Raw genomic sequence first — 16,393 nt, 5'->3', positions numbered from 1 at the left:
ACGTGTCCTTTAAACAGAAGCTTCATTTATCTTTTACAGAACTGGTTATGAAAAAGGACCAGTCCATATTTCGGTACTGCTGTTGTACAGAAGAAACTAAAAGTGAAAGATGATGATAGTGTGCATGTGTACTTGACTATGATTGGATGAAGATTTTGCCTAAGTATAACTGTGTATTCAGAATGAGTATATATCTTTGCATCTGTCTTGCCATTGTAGGGAGAAGCGCTCCACTATGGCTGAGATAGTTGAACAGGTACAGGAGAGAGAAGCATGCCATGTGAGTACTGCTGCTTCATTCACTGTATAAATGGCAAGGTCAAGTAAAGGTTTAGCTCACTAGCAGATTTCATTTGGGTTATAATACTGTCAGCTGCATATACAGATAGGAAACAAGGCAACACATGGAACCGTGGATCAATGTCAATATAAAAACATTTGGAAAATGTAGAAATCGCAACTAGATCCACCTGGATTAGCATTACAGAGAAATATAAAAGGTTATAATATATATATATATATATATATATATATATATATATATATATATATATATATATATATATATAATTATAAACTATAGTAATATCTGGGGTCTCTCTCAGAGAAGAAGGTACCGAGGCCATTGTTGAGGCTTTGTTTATCTGCTAACTAGAGACAAATGAAAAGTTGACTGGGTACATGGTCCAAAAATTTGCTGATTCATCATAAAAAAAAAGTTAAAAATAAAAAAGAATATAACTAATGAACTGAGTGAATGCTTTTTTTCCCTCTTTTGGCCTCTCTCAGGCGAGAGGGGAGGTCTATCGGCCACCCAGCAGTCTTTCGGCCCCTGTCACACGTCTTGATCGCCCTCGAGCTCGTGACAGGCCCAAGCCCCGGCGGAGGCCGCGTCCCAAAGAGCCTGAGGAGACACGCCGGTCTCGATCTGCCCCTGCACAGAGCATCCCGAGCACCCCACAGCCTCCAACACACACTGTCCGCCATGAAGGCTCCTTGTACCGCAAGCATGAGGAAGAGGGCAAGGAGAGGAGCCCTAACAGGTATTGCTGGCAGCTATGGAGGTGGGATCTGTATGTTAGGAGTGCTCAAGTCCAGTCCTGGAGGGCTGCAGACAATGGTTTCCTTACTCAAACACACCTGACTTGACTCTCTACTAATTACCAGGTTAATTAGAAATGTTTGTGCAGGGAAGTCTCCAGAGTGTGCTGGACTGTCCAGGGTCAGTCTGAATTACCCTTCGTTTATCTGGGAAATTCTGAATAATAAGAGATCGAGTTGCTGACACTCGTAGTTTGCTTGTTACTATTATATGCTAATAACATAATTTATAACATAAAACAGCTCATAGTTTTCAGTTGTAAGTATGACTGTATCATTGACATAAGGCCATAAGGACATAAGGCCAAGACAGATGTGGATGGCGGCATCTCAACACGCTCACTAATCGAAAGACTAGTCAATGGCTTGGCATAAAGCACCTGCAAGGACTTGTTGCTCAGCGATGTGAGAATTCATTTTGACTGGAAGGCCAAATCACACAGGGAGTACTCTTCATGTGGAGAACAGATGCAAGTAGAATAAGTAGTGCACCGATCCCAAGACAGTGGGGCATTTGTCATATGAAGGCTCTAGCAGCCATATTTGGTGGGAACATCTTGACAATGATTGTTGCATTGTTGGTAGTGGCCAAAGAGTACGTATGAATTTCTGCAAGAAAAATGAGTAGAGCTGTTTTGTCCTTGGGAGCAGTCACTCAAAGTGGTGAGAAGTGGTCCCCATGGCCATCACAACCCCAGCAGGTTACTCAAGTACTATGCAAGGTCTCCTCTTGTGGGCTTCCAGAAGCCGTAAAAAAAATTAGATGATCAGTGCCCCTAAAGAACTGGCTGCCTAACTTCCTGCTGATGTACAAGATTACGTCACATACCGTCTGGTAGTGATCACTCATCCAATAACCAAACAATTCACTCTCAGTGAAAAGGTTGAAGGGGGGAAGTGAAAAGTGAACAAGAGTGAAATGTCTGGGTCCTGTGCCTTACCCAATCCATGATCATTTGAGAGACAGCTGTAGAGGAATTCGCTCAAGGGATGGAAAACACAGTGAAGGTTTGAGAAAAGTTCCTTTAAACAAGTTTTTTAGATTTATTGAAAAAGATCTAAAAAGCCCTAAGACTTGACAAACGGAAAAAGTACATAAAAGAGTGTAAATATCAGAAAAGAGAAAAATGAAATGTCACAAGATACACTATGTCAATAAAAGACTAATCAACAAAACCCGAAAGGCCTCCAGGACTGGAGTTTCCCAGGCCTGCTTTAAACCGCTATCCATGTAAACACGTTCATTAATAAATGAAGACATAAGTTAGGACCGCTATCTTCATAACCGCTTCAGAACTAAAGAAAACTACCAGCAGTACTTTAGAAAGAACTCTTTCACTGGATGAAAGTAACAAATACACTTTTTAGATTTTCTGACAAGTGTCTAATACACATTTCACATTATACACTCACACACACACACACACACACACACACACACACACACATCATCTAAGCTGCTTCTCCTTCTGGGTCGTGGGGCATTTCACATTACACTTGACAAAATTAATAAAGAACACAGGATAGAATAAATATCAAAAAGAGAAAAAGATAAGATCATGAAATACATGCAGTGCCATAAAAAGACTAAAGGAAGTCCGTCTTGTTTGGAGAAAGGTCAGAGTTCTACCCAAGGCTTGAGCTCTAAGGAACTCTGCTTAGACGGCACATCCATTTCCCCAGTGTGTGGCAAGATGGATGCTTTAGTCCTTCCCTTGCCCCCCGTTCCACCTCACCGTACCCCCAAACAGACACACTATACATTGTAAAAACTTCTGCACCACATGGGAAAATGCCACTTCAAATCATCTCCATGTAGAACAGCCTGCAGTTAACAAGATGGTCTCTTTTCCTAATATTCACTACTTATACGCATGACTTTATATATACGCATTATATATTATCTAACTGTAAAACAGACCGACAGATAGCTCAGTTTATATACACACACATATCAAATTGTATATGAAAATAGATTAAGAGACCCTTATTATTCCCACAATGGGATATGTCACCTCCACATTTAATCCATTCATGAGGTGAAACACCACATACACACTAGTGAGTGGTGCACACTTGCCCAGAGCGGTGGGCAGCCCAATCCGTGAAAACACTCTTTGGCGCAGATGTCTTTAAAACGCTGACCAGTCACGCTGAATTCTGGTGGGAGACCGTGGATAGGAAATGTGGTGATGTGGCCAGAAGCTCATGCTGCTTGACCTTGTATCACAACATGCAAAGTCCGTGTTAAAGTGTGCCCAGTGTTAAGCTGCTCCCCTACATTAAAACCTTCTCAAAACTATCACAAAGCAATGCCTCAGACATCAGACAGCATATTAATAACAATTCCCTGTAATATCTTTCTGTGAGGGAGCTTTTAGAGGTCTTTTGGACATCTGGTTCCTATCACCACCACTGTGAACAGGTCTGACTTGGTAGGTTTCTAACAGAACATCTCCCATCAAACCACTCTGAATGACTCTGTCTACATCTTAGTCATTTAATTCTAATGATTTGTTTTAATTTATGGAATTTCCATAAAGAAAACAAGCGGCTTCAGTCCAAGTCAGTGTGAGACAGCAGGTCAGGAGTGAACTGTCGCAGTTAAGATGGCTTGTTGTAGCTATTAGTGAGAAAAGTTGAACATCAGGAACCATCCAGCCATCCATTTTCTAACCAGAAGAAGATGAGAAATGTGGAATCTTCCAAAGAACAAAAGAATTAGATTAGATTAAGAGACCCTTATTAGTCCCACAACGGGAAACACCACATATACTCTAGTGAGCACACTTGCCCGGAGCAGTGGGCAGCCCAATCCGCAGCACCCGGGGAGCAGTTGGGGGTCAGGTGCTTCTGATGAGAACGTAACGTCGCTGATGTGGCAGAATGTGTGTGTAAGTCCTTCTCAGCAGTAAGCTGTGGTAGTTATAGTAGTAAGTGTAATAGTAGTGGGCTTATGTACTTTTTTCGACACGCCGCACATCATGATTCTCTTTTTTTCCCATTTTCAGCAAGTCATGGGTGAACCTGTTCTGCGTGCTCAACAAAGGAGAGATCGGCTTCTACAAGGACGCGAGGAACACGACGACCCCTTACAACGACGAGCCGCTCCTCAATCTGGCCATCTGCACCTTCGACACCACCAACGGTTACAAGAAGAAGAAGAACGTCTTCATCCTCAGGTACAACTACAACCTACACTCAGCAAAAAGGGTTTTATATAGTATCAAAAAAGGGTTCTTTGGCTTGTAATAATAGTGGAACCCTTTTTGGTGCTATATAGAACTAGATATATAGAAATCTGTAACACATTCTGTATCCATCTGAAGAAAACGTTTGCAAGGCAAAGGACCCTTTAACCATGCAAAGGGTTCTTTGAGTGTTCATAGTTCTAATTAGAACCCTTTTCTTTACTAGAGAACCCTTGAAGAACCATCATTTTAATATTTAACACTCTTAGCAAAAAAGGGTATTTGGCTTATAACAATACTGGAACATATTTTGGTGCTACATAGAACCCTTTTCAAAAAGATTCTATATAGAATATCACTAAAGAAGGCCTTCATGATGCAAAGAACCCTTCAATTATGCAAAGGGTTTTTTACTGGTCATGGTTCTATATAGAACAATCTACTTTTCTAAAAACTCTTGAAGAACCATCTTTTTTAAGAGTGTAGATTTGGTTTGATATTCAAGCACTTTTCTGTACACTCTTAGCTAAAGGGTTCTACATAGTACGAAAAAAAGGGTTCCTTGGCTTGTAACCATAGTGGAACTCACTGTGGAACTATGTAGAACACTTTTAAAAAAGGGTTCCATATAGAACTATCTGCAACACATTCTCCATCAGTCTAAAGAACCCTTTCACGATGCAAAGAACACATCAATCAAGCAAAGGGTTCTTTTTGTGGTCATGATTTGATATTGAAGCACTTTACTATACACTCTTAGCAAAAAAGGTTCTATGTAGTACCAAAAAAGGGTTCTCAAAAATAGTGGAACCCTTTTTGGTGCTATGGAGAACCCTTTTCAAAAAGGTGCTATATATAGAACAATCTATAATACATTCTCTCTCAATCTAAAGAACCCTTTCTCAATGCAGTATAATCCTTTAATCATGCAAAGGGTTCTTTGAGTGTTCATGGATCTATATAGAACAGCTTTCTTAATTAAAGAACCCTTGAAGAACCATCTTTTTAAAAGAGATTTAAATAATGACACATTCCAGGCACCTATTTGTTCCCTATCTCATCCTCCTGATCATGTTTTATTTAAATGGTGAAATGGTTCTTTAGATTGATTGGAGAATGTGTTGTATGTGGTTCTATATAGAACCTTTTTGAGCATGGTTCTATAAAGAACCAAAAAGGGTTTTTCTGTGGTCACAAGCTTAACGTCGTCATAATAACACAACCTTTGTTGATGCTGTATTAAAGCTTTTTCAAAAAGGTTTTATATAGAACCATACACAACACGTTCTCCAGCAGGCTGAAGAACCATTTAACCATGCAAAGAACCATTATGCTTGCAGGTGGTTCTCTAAGTGTTCATGGGTCTATCCATTGACTTTGCTAAAGAACCCTTTTTAAGAGTGACAGTGTAGTATAAAGACTCTCATATACTATAATTATAGTTATATATATATATTATATATAAATACTGTAATTAGTGCTTAAATGTCTGAACTCATGAAATGTTTATATGATCACTGCACAGTTTGTTGTGCTGTGTTTGTAATGCTAAGTCATAAGGCGTGCTAGATATGCACTAAGCTCAGAGAAGTTGATTAAACGTAGTTAGTGAATGTTCTCGGTATCGTGGACATGCGCTGAATAAGAATGGACAGTATTTGAACATCGTTGCCCTGGAATTATAAGCTCCTCCCTGCGTTTTAGATATTATGCTTTGAAGATTTTGCATTTAAAATGGCAAAACCGGATATGTGGAACAAACTTACATGAAAATGATAGACGCCCCAAAATGTATTGTAAATGTGACCATATCAAAATCCTATCAAATATGTAAATGAGTTTTCAGGAACAGGTCGAAAGGAGAAAGAACCAAACGGTTTACGTGTCATTAGTTTTAACGCATGTTGAGTGTCCACTTTGTCAGAAAGTGAAATTTAATGCTTTCTGTGACATTTTTAAGACTTTTATTTCAAGCGCAAATCATATTTTTCTTATTCTTATTTTCTTAAAGCGTCGCCGATTAAGTATAAAGTTCAGTACTACATATTTTGTCCAGTGCAGAGGTCAGTTTTAGATAGAAACCATTACTTTACGTTTCCTTTAGTTAGACAGTAACCAGCTACTGTAATGAACTGTCCCAGCAAGTCAGTGTAGCAGGTCAGTCTAAAGGCCGGGTGAGGTTTTGTTTTACATCAGAAATTTTGACTCTAATGAACCAAATGTTTTATTTTGGCAGGGAAAAAAAAGACGGATGAACAAATGAAATGTTAACGTTGTAATTAAGACCCATCAATCCAAACGTTTACTACTGAATTACCTTTAGGGCTTAATATTAAAAAATGTAACTTTAACTTTAAATTTAGAGTTTCAGCACCACGTTTCTTATGTTTCAGAAAGTTTTAGAAACATTTCCTGTGGTCACTGAGCAGAGCGGCTACCTAAGAAAGAAGCAGAGCCTGGTTGGTCCTTTTGTGTATGAAGATTACGGATTGGCGGATTGACTCGCGGATAGAAGCTTTTAGGAATAAGAGTTTGATTTTGGAACTATAAAGAGTTCAAGAATGCATCTAACTTATGAAAACACCTCACGTAACGTTAAGTTGTCACAGAAGAATTTGTGACTCACTCAGTTTTGACAAAAACGTCATATAGAACCTTATAATTCCAAGGGGACGATATTCTGTTATGTATGCAAAGCATCAGTCTTCCATTGCACACCAGGTACTTGTGCTTATATCCTCAAATTAGCACTTAAAGCTTATTTTTCTCGTCATATATATTCATGAACACCCGCCAGCCACTCGCTTTCATAGTGTGCACCCCCATTTACTTATGACACACCCATAAAACCTTATCACCCACCCTCAGTGAACTGCGGGACTTACTGTCCTGAACTAATGTCCAGCATTCGATTACATCCAGTTGTGGCCAGATAAAGTACTGCGTGTTTAAAAGGATGTTGTTTGGCTGGGAATGTTCAAACTTTTACATTCAAGAGTCGGGGCATTCATGGGCAGGAGGTTAGCGAAGGTCGACGGTTTGAGCCCCAGAGCTGACAGTACAAGACTGAGGTGTCCTTGAGCAAGACACCTAACCCCCAACTGCTCCCCAGGCTGTGGATAGGGCTGCCCACCGCTCCGGGCAAGTGTGCTCACTGCCCCCTAGTGTGTGTGTGTGGCGTTTCACTGCACGGATGGGTTAAATGCGGAGGTGAAATTTCCCAGTTGTGTGACTAATAAGGGTCACTTAATCTTAATCTTAATATCTTAACCAGATGCAGCTCGAGGTAATAAGAATACAACTATTCGGACAATCCAAAAACCTGATGACCCTGTAAAGATTCGGTGACTGATGTTTCCTGCTGCTTCAGAAATGGGTCAAAAAAGATGGACAGTGTGAATTATGGGAGGTGAATGATAGGTTGGTTACTGTGGTGGTGGTTGGTTAGTGTAGTGGTTAACACCTTTACCTTCTACACTGTAGACTGGGGTTCAATCCCCCAGCAGGGCAAACACCCTACACTATACCAATAAGAGTCCTTGGGCAAGACTCCTAACACCACCTTTGCCTTCCTGTGTAAAATGATCAAATTGTAAGTCGCTCTGGATAAGAGCGTCAGCCAAATGCCAGAAATGTAAATTAGGTGGATTTTTAACATGTTGCTCTCCGTTTGGCCCACTACAGGACTGAAACTGAAGGGGACTATATCTTCTTGGCAAAAGATGAGGTGAGTTGTTTCATTAGCAATAATAAACTCCAGTGCAGTGTTATTGTATTAATGAGCTGATTAATGGAGCTGCACATGAAAAAAAAACTACAATTTATTACAATATCTATTCAAACGTCTAAGCTCCTGTTATCCATCAGCTTGGTCTTAGAATGAAAATATGAGAAAAGTGCTTCCCTTCAGGGAGACCGAATTATTCATGTCCCAATATTAACGGCATCTGCATAGTGGTGGGCAGTGTGGCCAAAGATTTATATCACAGAATTAAAATTTCTGATGGTTTCAGTACATATCACAGTATGCATTTACTGTTGAATAAAACCTGTTTAGATGGTTATGTAAACCTACTTTTGTAGGATATCAGAGGATTTTCTTGCCATTTTAACAACCAAACTATCGAAAATATGTTTAATTTGCAGAATATTAACATATTAAAAAACACAGCTGAACAGTTTACAGATAAAGCTGTATCAATGCTGCTTTCTGACACTTGCCACGCTGCACTAAATCATTTCTACAAGGCTGAATTTTTCAGCAGCTTTGTGTTTTGATTTTGAACTCCCCCTTAAGCGGAGTAGCAGTTCCAGCTGCACCATTTAAGGTGGAGCAGGAAAGCAGAATAAGAAGCCAACCCCAGCTTCACCAAATCTTGTCTCATCTATGCATCTCATAATCTCACGCCTTCAACTCTCAGACGCTGCTGGAGTTTGGAGAATATTACAGTCATTACCGCTGCAGTACCAGCTGGTCTCGGCTCGTTGCGTTAACAAGGCCCTGAGACTCTGCAGTGACATGATCAAAACTCATTTTAGAGGGAAAAGGTTTTACATTTGATGGAAGAAAACAAGATTTTGTAAATTAAATGATATATGATATGATAAATTGTGCTTAATATGACCGGAAACATGAACTAAAAAGGTAATAAAGGATTTTGTACTGTTTCACTAAATTATACAGCTGTACCCAAAAGTAACCAGTAGGTGGCAGCATTGTGAATATTTTAGGCAGGGAGTCACAAGCCTTAAAACTCGAAACACACACACACACATGCATATATATATATATATTTTATACCCTTAGAATTAAACAGCCTGTTTTGCTGTAAGTGAGCTCTGTTCTGATTGGTTGTCCTTTCCTGTGCCTCATTTAAAAAACACTTAAAATCACTGAAACACTGATTATGCCTTCCGTATAGGTGGGTATACATTTATTCTCCCCGTGTCTGTGTGGGTTTCCTCCCACAGTCCAAAGACATGCAGTCAGGCCAGTTGGAGCTAAACTGTCCCCTAGGTTTGGAGGTATATGTCTGTCTGTCTGCCCTGTGAAGGACTGGTGACCTGTCCAGGGTGTTTTCTGCCTTCCATCCAATGCCCCTGTGATGGGCTCCAGCAACCCTGTGATCAGGAAGGATAAGCAGCTTAGAAAATGTGCATGTGAGCTGGTCAGTCGGTTTCACTGAAATCTGATTTGAATTAAATTGACCCAATAATATGGTTGTTTTTTTGTTTCAGGAGGATCTTAAGCGCTGGGTCAGCAGCATCAATGCCAGCCTGAGTGAGATCGAGGAAATCGCAAAGTGGGAGAAACCAACCACCTCCTCCACCGACCCCGACAAATCAGAACGCAAGGAGCGCTCCGAGGGTGCGGAGCCGTCGGAGAAGAGCGAGAAGTCAGAGCGCTCGGAGCGCTCGGACAAAGGAGAGGCGTCGGAGAAAAGCTCGGAAAAGAGGGACACGTCGGAGAGAGAGAGAGCCGAGCGACGGGAGAGAGAGAGGGGAGAGAGAGGCGAAAGAGAGAGAGGAGAGAGGGGACAAAGAGAACGAGAGAGAGGAGAGAGAGCAGAGAGAGAGGGTGGAGACAGAGAAAGAGAAAGAGCACGAGGAAGAGAACGAGAAGAAAGAGGAGATCGGGGTTCCAGGGCTTCCAGCACCTCGGGAAAGAGCAAATGATTGGCTGGGCTCATGCCTCTCCTTCAGATCTTTATTTATCCATCCATCTTTTCATCCATCCACGGAGAGAGGAAGAGAAGAAAGGGAGACTCGTGCTTTTCTTTGTTTTACGTGGCTGATGATGGGTTGAGATGCTGGTGACAGACTGCGTGTGTGCGGCCCAAAGAGAACAGCTACAGCACGGGGTGGAAGGACGGTGTCTGGAAGAGTCCCATTGTACGCAGACCTGTTGAGTTTGTCCTGCTTTGCTACAATGACAGAGAAAGAAGCTGATGAATGAAGACAAAATGCCCCCAGATATTTAGAAAGCCTTTATCTGAAGCAATATAATGTATGCAGTAGATGATTTACAGTATTATATTGTGGTGACTTGTGCGCGTTTGGGAGAACTAAAAATTCAGTCGGTCCTCAGCAGAGACAGTGAATGCCCGTCTCAGTGGGGTCGTCAATCACAGAGACACTCATGCATTCACACCTACTCTCGTGGTGCCCAGATGAATAGGTTATGACCAAGGCTGGCCCGATGAGCCTGAATACTCAAGTGTTCATTGACTGCACTGGTATTTCTCTATTTAGTATTTAGTCGTTTGGCCACAAAAACAAACTGCAATGCATTTCATTAGCAAAGACCTTTAGATAGAACAGTGGTGGTTAATATATGGAAAATGTTAAATAAACCAATTGCAGCCAGTTTAGTTAAGGCATACTTATCACGTCACGTTGGAGCACAAAAAACGGTCGCTTTTCACTCGATCATTGACGCTGAAAAAGCAAAGATGCCTGAAAAATCACAGTCAATAAAAAGTTAGCTCAACTTAAAATCCTTAGGTAACTGATTACACTGTAGAGGTCTGCATGGGCATGAAACTAAAGCCTGAATACGACCTTTACCTGCGACCTTTAGACCGTTATCTCTAGTTTCAAGGCCCAAACCGACCAGGACCGACCAGGCCTATCTGGTGCTGCTAAATTTGGTGACCGAATTGAAACTGCACCTTTGATTTGAGACCTTGCCTGACTGGTACTGCTAAACCTGGAGCCCAAACTCAACCCAAATCCACTTGCATACACCAGACAGATTATCACAGACACTGTTTCACAAAAAAGAAGTGTGCGTGAAATTTACGTAGGCATTCGCCGAGCATTGACACCGCTTAGATGTCTGTGTCTGTGAATTCTTAATATCCTGAAAAAAGACAGAAAGTGGTACTACTTTAAATTATCGATTAGAAAAGTACCCAGTGCAGCATATGAGATAAGAGGGTGATATACTGGGGACGCAGGCGGTTTCAGGACGACTTCCGTTCATTTGCAGTATCAACACTATTAATACATCAGTGCCGCCTGCTGAAAATATTTTGAACTGCACTAACAAATTTGCTTAAAATGATGTATAAAATAATAAGGTGTAAGCGTTGATGGGCCTCATTCGCCAGTATCTTCCCAAGTGTGAAGGGTGCTAAGAAAGTCTACATCAGATTCATGACGTGTGCTTCAATTGCAGAAGTCTTCTCACCTGTGTGCTCTTGAATGTGGAGATTCTGTTCTTACCTAAGAACAACCTCAAATAAGAAAACACTGAATATCAGAATCTTCGTGAAAACGGTGTGAGTGGGTCTTTAGAAAGAAATTGAAGTTTCTTCTTGGGGCCGGTGGTGAATGAGGCCAGTTGTTTTTGGGAACGAGCATTCATTCGTGGGATGCGATTCGGGCCAGCCCTGGTTACAGCATCATCTGAAATCGTTGTTGAGCTTTAGTTAGTTCACACAAGTAGGCTGACAAGGCAAGAGAAACCAGCAGGGCACAAGAGCCAGCAGTTCGCATCTGAACTCCGTAGTGTACTTAAGCCATGTTTTGTGTGTGGAGCCGTAAAAGCCATCATGAAGACTGAATTCTGTCCTTGTTGACAGATAACAGTGAGTGTCAGAAACTATTAAGCCCGTCTATTTGAGATGAATGAACCCCTGATCTACTCACGCCATTGCAGACGGCGTAAAGTCCTATCCACAAAGTCCAAATATGAAATGCTAAGAATGTATGACAGACACCAGGTTAGTGTGATCTCCACCGTCGTATTCCTTAGATCATAACAGTACATCCAGTGTTTTGTCTGAACTTTAAAAGAACGAGCGAGATGAGGTTGTGTAGGAAACTGCTGCTCTTCGACATGATCTCTCTTTACCTTCATCCTTTGATTGTACAATGATTAGTAAATATTCAAATCGGAGGTGAAGTTGTCATGCTATTAAAAAGTGTACATATATATAATAAATATATATTTGTATATATACTAGTTAGCAGACTCACTTCTATGAGCTGCGGTGAATTACGAATGGAAAAAAAAAAGACAAATTTTTATTAATCAACTGAAATGTAACGAGCTAAAAAGTAGTACTCGTTTAAATTATTCCTGGCTAAAGTGACTTCTAAGTGGTAAACATGCATTGAAGTAGCCTTTGTAGACCCACCGTGTAAACACACAGGCACTCACAGCTCCACGGACCCTTTTGCTTTAGGCAGGAAGGATAAAAGTACACAAAAGGATCCACACTGCGCACCAGGGTCTCTCACCTTACACAGAGTTTATGTTTTCTACGCGTAGACACTCTTATATCGCTGTCAACTGTGAGAGAAAGAATGCGAGAACTGAAGACCGATAGTCTCAGCTGTTTTTGAGTGGAGTGGAAACTGGGCCATTTCTAAAGGTTGCTCTATGCTTGATGAGGTCAAGCTTTGTGGGTTTTCCTCATTTCTTGACACCACTTGGCTTTTTTTTCCTTGTCTTCCAGGTTTTTCTGTTGTCGGGTGTTTCTTGAGTTCAAATGATAATCCTGTGTATAGGAAGCTTCTCACGTTTCAGTAAGAAGATCCCCATTTTTCTGCTCCAGAGCAAAGAAGAGGGAGCATGTAGGATCTGGGACTGTCACAGTTATTACAGCATCGCCTGATTGCAGTTGTTTTCCACTGTCGTTAGGTTTCACGATCATGTTTACATCAAAACAAACAGAATTTAAACTGTTTTTTTTAACAAGTGGGTTGAGCAAATTTCTAGTCCTGCGTTATCTCGTAACAAGAACGTCTGGGGACAAACGTCAGAACTGTTTGGCTGAATTTAGACTTATTAGATTGGTGAACAAAGTAGGTGAAATTTCTGAACCAGTACATTGGGTGGTGCTGGAGGGGCTCGCTAATCAACACTGTCCACAAGACAACCCGTCTGTTGTTGGCCCATCGATGGAATGGAAGTTAGCATGGCCCCAAAAGTCTCCAATTAATTGTGTGTATGAAGACCACGTTACATGCAGCAGCTTAGCTAACAATAGCATTTAGTTACTAAGCTAGAATGGCATGCACCCGTCCCCTGGGCCCCGATGACGGCCACGAGACTCGAGCCCGACTCCTTTGCTTACTTCATCCGCTCCCTCCTGTCTTCGCAGCGTTTGCTCTGGGCTTGGAGTTCGAGCCCCACCTTCCTGCCAGCTCTTGCAGCCGTGATCGGGGCCCAGGCGACGGTCACGTGCCACAGCTAGCTTTGCTTGTTTGTTGTGGAGTTAAAATTAATTGTCATGGACATTGAGAAAGATCGGACTACAGGAATTTGGGGGCGAGTTTTAAAGGGGCGGACCCTCGTTAGTGACAGATTTCACTACAATCCTGTAAAGTTTATTAAGTTGTCCCCAGACACAAATTCTCATTGCGAGGTTACACAAGGAAAAAAAAACATTGTCACTGTAGGAACAATATCTGAACAATATCAATATCTGAACAATAATATATAGTGTCTCCAGCAAGTATGATAACTGGAGAAGAACAAAAACATCTTTAACTTGTAATTTCTGTTGGTCTGTTTAACACAGTGCAAAATGTAACTTTTCAAATTGTGCAAAAAACGTTAAAGTTAAAAAGACAAAAATGGAGCAACAGTGAAGAAATAAATAAAAGTGTAGAAAGTGCATTTATTGGAACACATCGTGGGTCTTATGAAAATACCAAAAGTTCTAACTCCTGACTGGTGCTCTAACACCTTTAGAGGGCAGCAGTGAGTAATGTTTGTCTAGTTGAGCTTGAGCTGCTTTGTCTGGAAGCTACTACATATCGACATCTAAGAAGCCAGATGGCTAATCCGCCAGTTTGGTGACTTGAGGCCAATTTGGCGATTGGTAATTGCAATTTTCTATATGGCAATTAATCGTCAGCTGAACTTTCATGATTGTGACAGTCCTAGTAGGAGCTACAGTTATAGAGATGGAAGAAAGAAAGTGTGGGAGAAGGTTATCTGGAATGAGAGAGATAGAGAGAAAAAGATGGACAGAACATGAGAGAAACCTTTAGCATAGGGATTCCTTTTATTGTAGGCCATTTGCTTCCCCTTGTGGATTCTCCTAGTTTTATCCGTCAGTTCACTTCTCTCGCAGTGCACTGGAGTGTCGACCCAAGTGCACTCCAAACATGCAAGTATGGAGGGTAGAAGATACCCAAAGCTCCTGTTCTGCATGCGTCTGAATTAGACCAGGGTTGGGTTTTTGTGTTTCGTTGGGGGGGACGGGGGTGATCCTAGATCAGCACACTGTAAAAGGGTCAGTTGTACCCAGAATCCTTTGGCAGATTTCTCAACCACAACCCCCCGCCCCCCTTTGTTCTACATGTCATGTCCTGTAAAATCCCCTCAGAGATCCTTTGTAACTGGACTGCACTTTTCTCAGCTGGACTCTTTATTTTTCCTGAAAGATCTTCCTCGAGGGTCGTCAACAAAAAGCACAAGTTTTACCCCAAAAGCCATCATCTCCTCCCTGCAGTTCTCTTCCAGAACTGCTGTTTGAAAACTCCAGATTGTTTCTGATGGAACTCCTCACTGTTGGATCTTCTTCTCTGATGGACCGACAGTCTCAGATTGCTGAGAATTTTTGAGCCAGGCACTTTTTTCATCAGCAGGCCCTGTTTCATCACTGAGCTTGACCTCACCGCATTGACACATTTGATATTTTCTGTTTGATGTATGAACTGTTGATAAAAGAAGACGCGTTGCCACCCTGGAATTCACGTGGCAAACGGGCGTACAGCCCACCCCAAGCTCATGGACAGAAGAGAGCAGACGGGGTAACTGGCTTCATCCGACCAAGTAAACCATTTCTCACAAGGAACGTAGAAGAAAACCACTAATACGTTGCATGAATGAGAACATAGAGGAGATTTCTATGCAACAGCTGTGCATGTTTATCCAAAGGGGTCCAACCCCCCAGCAAAAAGACTGGGCTTGAGTGATGATGATGAAGTGATAATGAGGAAGGGTAATGCAGGTAATGTGTATTAACTGAGATGTGTCATTAAACATTATGTACTGGTATTCTCCTGGACTCATTACAGGTTGTATATATCAACACATTGTTGGGTCTTTATTTCGATCACTGTGTCAGGAAACCAGCTGTACTTTTAGCCACACTGTAATATTATTTTTATAACTAAGGGATGTCTAATGTAGTGCAATAGATCAAAATGGGAATGAATCTAAATGACATTTAGAACACAAAGCCTGTGTTTTGTGAGCTGTTTGTGTGGCTGTTTGTAGATTTCACGACTCAGTGGTTTAACTGACACACGTAAAACACGTAACCGTATCTTTCAATATTAGAATTTCTGTTTCAGTTTCCATTGATTTCAAGAATCCAAGAAAACATTCCACTGCCTACCTTGCTGAATATCAGTGTTAGCACTCAGTATAAATCCAACAGGAGAGGAAATCAATAAAAATATAGCCCTCTTTTGTATGTTTTTTTCTTTTAAAAGACGGGATCAAATCAAATCATTACCTAATATCTCATTACGCATATCTAACTGTTTCCTAATACAGTCTTACATTTTTACTTACAGTATTCGCAACAATCAATTCTGAGTGATGACCAGTTAGACTTAAATCTTCAAAAAAAAAAAAAAAAACCTTCAAAAGCACCAAGTATCAAAAGTCAATGCATTTAAGTCAAGCGTATGGACAAAATACCTTTTGGAAGTTTCCACCAGCATTTGGTAAATTTGTCCTTTATTCTGCAGGTATTGTCCATTTTTACCAGGACAATTTTAACCACAGCACTGGAGAGGAGGAAATCTTCAGCAACGGGTGTGTATGAGATGGGCTGAACGGCTGTTTAGGGTGTCGACGTCCCACGGAATAATTTGACAGTCATTGATTTTTAATACAGAAATACTCTGCGTTAAAAACCAAAACAATGTAGTGTCAAAATGTAAAACCTAGTCTTCTCTAAGCTGACATCTGGTCTCTGAACTGCTCTAAAGCCGCTCGATAACTGATGCCTTTTGTATATGTGTATTTTAAAGTAGGGCTGCAACAACTCCGACATTATCAATAGCGTTGATCATAAAAAATAGTTGGCAACAAATCAAGTTATTGATTAGTTGGCTTAACAATGTTA

The 16,393-nt window shown here is 41.0% G+C and overlaps 1 protein-coding gene across 1 annotated transcript in view; it reads left to right on the top strand.

The window, feature by feature from the left end:
- The window catches only part of sptbn4a (spectrin, beta, non-erythrocytic 4a), a 53,720-nt gene extending 38,374 nt beyond the window's left edge, over positions 1-15,346 (top strand). Inside the window, exons 16-20 of the mRNA XM_017687331.2 lie at positions 220-280; positions 790-1,043; positions 4,113-4,283; positions 7,977-8,019; positions 9,531-15,346. Of these exons, the coding sequence (XP_017542820.2) occupies positions 220-280; positions 790-1,043; positions 4,113-4,283; positions 7,977-8,019; positions 9,531-9,968 (967 nt within the window). The 3' untranslated portion in view covers positions 9,969-15,346. The remainder of the gene's footprint in view (positions 1-219; positions 281-789; positions 1,044-4,112; positions 4,284-7,976; positions 8,020-9,530) is intronic.
- Positions 15,347-16,393: the final 1,047 nt, after the last annotated feature.

Source organism: Pygocentrus nattereri, chromosome 23 (genome assembly GCF_015220715.1).
Source record: "Pygocentrus nattereri isolate fPygNat1 chromosome 23, fPygNat1.pri, whole genome shotgun sequence".
Taxonomy (NCBI): Eukaryota; Metazoa; Chordata; class Actinopteri; order Characiformes; family Serrasalmidae; genus Pygocentrus; species Pygocentrus nattereri.
Note: the sequence above shows the minus strand (reverse complement) of the source record. Positions and strands in the feature narration are given on the sequence as shown.